Source organism: Propithecus coquereli, unplaced genomic scaffold, assembly GCF_000956105.1.
Source record: "Propithecus coquereli isolate 6110/MARCELLA unplaced genomic scaffold, Pcoq_1.0 Scaffold377, whole genome shotgun sequence".
NCBI lineage: Eukaryota > Metazoa > Chordata > Mammalia > Primates > Indriidae > Propithecus > Propithecus coquereli.
This window is the reverse complement of record NW_012149474.1, coordinates 42,029-46,961: the sequence shown is the minus strand read 5'-3', so window position 1 is coordinate 46,961 and position 4,933 is coordinate 42,029. Positions and strand designations below refer to the sequence as shown.

The 4,933-nt window shown below is 47.7% G+C and overlaps 1 protein-coding gene across 1 annotated transcript in view; it reads left to right on the top strand.

Annotated features, from left to right (window-relative positions):
- Positions 1–4,933, top strand: part of SIRT3 (sirtuin 3) — a 15,926-nt gene that overhangs the window by 7,250 nt on the left and 3,743 nt on the right. The window contains exon 5 of the mRNA XM_012651984.1: positions 1,569–1,730. Within this exon, the coding sequence (XP_012507438.1) occupies positions 1,569–1,730 (162 nt within the window). The remainder of the gene's footprint in view (positions 1–1,568; positions 1,731–4,933) is intronic.

The following is a 4,933-nucleotide window of genomic DNA, read 5'->3' as shown; positions in this document are numbered from 1 at the left end:
AAGTAGTAGAACAAGGAATTCAATCTGTAACTGAATGTGAACAATCAAGTGAGATAACTCACTACCTACAGACCAGCCTAACACAGCAGTCGTGATTCCTGTAGCATTACAGTAAGTCTTGATGTCGAGTAGTGTCAGCTCTCTGACTTTGTTCTTCTTCGATACTGTGTTGGCTAGTCTGAGTTTTTCGCCTTTTCATATACACTTTAGAATCTGTTCTTTTTATATCTTTAGACTTTTCTCTTTGTCCTTGGAGTTTTGCAATTTTTCTGCGCTGGGTTTTTCTATATGGATTTCTTCTTATTTAGTCTGCTTAAAATTTGTAGGACTTCCTGAATCTGTGGATTGGTATCTTTCAAAATTCCTGGATAATCCTCAGCCATTATCCCTCCAGATGTTGACTGCCCCTGCCCCACTCCCTGGGCCCTCATTTTATGGCCTCTGATTAAACATACATTAGATGTTCTCCCTCTTCTGGGCTTCCTGACTGCTCTTCCATGTCTCCCGTTATTGCTCCTCCCTGTGCTGCACTCTGGATAATTTCTTCTGATCTGTTTTTCAGTTTATCAACATCCTATTATGTTTTAGAGATGAAAATCCTTCGAGTTTTAATTTTGGTTACTCTACTTTTGATTTTTAGAAGTTCTATTTAGTTATTTTTCAAGTCCATTAGATTATTTTTGTTAATAGTTTTCTATCTTTAATAAATATTTCAAGCTCATCTTGTTTTTTTTTCTTTTAATTTAAACAATACAGTTTTATCTTTATGTGAAAATAATCTGAAATCTTTGGTCCATTTTTTCCTGCTACTTCTTGCTGGATTCAGCCTGCTAAAACAAATCCCATTAGCTGTAAAGGTTTATCTTAGAAAGACCTGTCTTTCTCCTAAGTTTCTTCTTTTTCCATGTGGCCTCAGGCATTAATCCAGGTACAGCGGTGATATAGTAATAATTTGCATGTACTTTACCTTGGCCTGCAGGGAGCGGTTTTTGGCAATATGTTGCTCTTCCTAACCATGGCAGCCAGCGAGTTGAAGCTGACCTGATGCCTCCTGGGGCTGAGACAGTGCCGTGGTCACTGCAACTCAAACCAGGGACAGGTTTTATGTCACCTTTCTCACTCAATAATGCCTCTTGTTGGCCACATGCCTACAGAGTACTGAAGGAGGACTGTGTGGTCTACCAGGTGTTTCCATAGCACCTGAATGTCTCCGACTGCCACCCCAGGTACAAAGCGCAGTGTTAGATACCCTACATATCTGCTGAAGTATTTGAGTGAACTCATGTGATATCCAGGATTTGCCTTTAAAGACTCCAACAGCCCCCTCCCAAATTCTGGAGGGCTATATGAAGCAATTGGCTATGAAACAAAAGTTGGTGATTGCTGAAGCTAGGTACTTGGGGGGCTTCATTATACTACTCTCAGCTTTTGTGAATGTTTGAAACTTTCTTAATAAGAAGTTGTTTCCTGGTGGTCTAGTAAAGCAAAGAAAAAGAAATTGTTTTTGCCTTTTCCTTTTAAAATGTGTTGCAGCATCTTCCTTGGGCTTGTTTTCTCTATTTCCCTAGGCAGATGTGATGGCAGACAGGGTCCCCCGCTGCCCAGACTGCGCCGGCATCGTGAAGCCCGACATCGTGTTCTTTGGGGAGATGCTGCCCCAGAGGTTCTTGCTGCATGTGGCTGATTTCCCCATGGCAGATCTGCTGCTCATCCTTGGGACCTCCCTCGAGGTGTGTCAGTGGGCCTGTGTGGGGAGAGGAGGTGGGGTGCACAGGAGTCACCCTTGGGGGCGTGGGGCATTGGTGCCACCTTTGGAAGAGGAATGGACTCAGCTGGGCCTCCAGGCTGAGGAAGTAGCAGCCTGGCTGGGAGGCGGACAGTGGGAAGCCACTGGGCTGGAGGTGCTGTATGTATGGGTGGGGCGCCATGTATGAGGGGAAGGTGGGGGTGCAGAGGGCTCCCAGGTCAGATCAGGAAGACTGATGCTGTGCTGGAAGCACTGACACACCAGAAGCGATTGGCCCAGGGATGGAGCTGCACCCTTGGGGTCAGGGAGACCTTTGGGGACTGGGGATTGGAGCGAGCAGGTGCCAGGATGCCAGTCCTGAGAGCAGAGCTGTGGGCCATCATAGGGACAGCAAGGAGTGGGCTGGACGCTCAGCCTGGAGACACTCTGTGGAGGGGGAGAAGGAGGTGTCTGGCTTGGGCTACGGGGTCAGGGCATTTGCTGGTGAGGGGCAACTTGGGGCGGGGCGGGCTGAGTTTGGTCCCACCCACACGTCTGAGGGTCCTGGGAGATACCCACTGGCCATACTCAAGCAGTTGTTCTGCATCTGGGTTTGAAGCTCAGGAAGTTTATAAAAGATGTGATGAGAGCAAGAAATCAGGCTGTGAGCTGAGCTGGTGCCTGATTAGATGTTGGCACCCAGGGCCAGAAGGGCCAGAGAGACCTGTGCTCAGAGGGGCCGAGGGCTGGGAGCCCAGAGTTGTGCGCTTGTTTGTTAGTTGCTTCTGCTGCCTCCTGTGTACTGGGCCCTGTGCCAGTGCTTAGGACAGACGCAGTAAGATGCACATGTAGGAAGCTATATAGTTTGTTAGGAGATGATCTGCGCTATACGGAAAATTGACCAGTAGGCTAGAAAGGGGAGGGGTTGGACACGGGATGCAGTATCAACCTGGTTGTTCTGCTTGTGCCTTGTCAGGAAGGTGTCACTGAAGCTAAGGGTTGATGGAGGTGAGGGGTGTCTGGCAGGAGACATGGCACAGGTAAAGTCTGTGGTGATGGGCTGGGTGCAGTGACTCACGCCTGTAATCCCAGCTACTCGGGACACTGAGGCAGGAGGATCGCTTGAGCCCAGGAGTTCAAGGTTGCAGTGAGTTATGATGGTGCCCCTGAACCCCAGGCGGGGTGACAGAGCAAAACTCTGTCTTTAAAGAGAAAAAAAAGTCTGGTGATGCACCAAGTTTGGAGCATAGAAGTGGAATGCTGTGACTTATTGTTGGGTTCCTCTGGGTGCTGGGTTGTGAATCCACCATGGGGACAGGAGTGGGAGCTGCAGACCCAGCAGGGCCTTGCAGGTGGTGTCCAGGTGGCATGGCATATGGCCAGGTGAGCCCAGTGTGTGTGAATGCACTGTTGGTGCGACGCACCGTGTGGGAGGGTGTGGGCTCCAGCAGGACTCCAGGGCTGTGGCCTGAGTAGCAGGGAGGAGGAGCCACCGTCTCCTGAGATGGAGAGGCCTAGAGGGCGGGTTTGGGAGTAGCTCAGGAACTCCGCCTCAGTCACACAGGTTTGGGGAATGATGAGCCACCACGTGGAGGTGTTGAGCAGGCAGGTGGACACGAGTCTGGAGTCTGGGAGGGACGAGAGGTAGGAGCTGGAGTCCTGGAGTGAGCAGAGGAAGAGCACAGGGTGTAACAGATGTGGGGACACCTAGGCCAGTCCTGGAAGGGAAGGTGGACATGGGGAGCTGTCAGAGCAGCCGGAGCCTGGCAGTGTTGGTGCTGTGGTCATCAGTGGTGCGTGGCACTAAGCCTGGCTGACCACGCCACCTGCCAGATGTGAACACTGGGGCCACCAGTCATCTTTATTTTTGAAGTGAAATGAAAATAGCCTTTTTTTTTTCTGATTGTAATAGTGTACCACACTCTTGTTTTAAAAGATTGATACGTTATAAAGGTATAAAGCAAAGAGTCAACCTCAATCCCACCACTGTTAGCATTTTGTTCTGTGTCCCCTTGGGTTTCTTTTTTGTACAAATACACACATACAGATGGTGATTTTTAACCAAAAGTTGGACAACACTGTATAGCCTATTCAGCAACGTGCTGTTTTCATGTAAACGGTGTGAGCAGGTAGAGATCTGCTGCCTTGTTGTTTGTTTGTTTTAGAGATGGGGTCTTGCTCTGTCACTCGGGCTGGAGTGCAGTGGTGCCATCATAGCTCACTGCAGCCTTGAACTCCTGGGCTCAAGGGATCCTCCCCGCCTCATCTTCCTGAGTAGCTGGGACTACAGGTGTGCTCCACCATGCCCGCTAATTTTTTTATTTTTTGTGTGGGTGCGGTGGCTCATACCCGTAATCCTAGCACTCTGGGAGGCTAAGGCGGGAGGATTGCTTGAGCTCAGGAGTTCAAGACCAGCCTGAGCAAGAGTGAGACCCGTCTCTACTAAAATTATAAAAATTAGCCTGGCACAGTGGCATGTGCCTGTAGTCCCAGCTACCCTGGAGGCTGAGGCAAGAGGATCACCTGAGCCCAGGAGTTTGAGGTTGCTGTGAGCTAGGTTGATGCCATGGTATTTTTGTAGAGACAGGGTCTTGTTGTGTTGCCCAGACTGGTCTCAAAGTCTTGGGCTCAGAGATCCTCCCACCTCAACCTCCCAAAGTGCTGGGATTACAGGTGTGAGCCACTGTGCTTGGCCATCTGCTGCCTTGTTAACACCAACAGTCTCCCTTATCCGGGTAACAAGGTCCCAACTGAGAGGTCCTTTTCTATAACCGAATAAGGTATAAACTGAATAATCTGATGTCACACACAGAGTTTATTTTGTACGCTTTGTGGAAGAAATATCAATGTGTTTGATTATGGAGTACTATGTCCAGATCTCCTTTAGGTGTGACATTATACATGGCATATAAACCATATGATCTTTTCTAACATATGAAAAATTCTGAATTTTGAAACACATGAAGCCACAAGAATTTTAAGGTAAGGGTTTGTGGATTTATAACAAAATTTAAGCAATTTCTTATTGGTGTACAATAAAAATGAATAGTATACAATTTTTGTATTAAAAATGCTATAGTATAAATATCCATGTGTATATATTTTTACACATTCACGCAAGTACTTCTGAAGGATAAATGTTGATAAATATTGAGAACTTGCTTTCCAGAAAGATACACCAATTATATTGCCACAAAGTGTATGAGT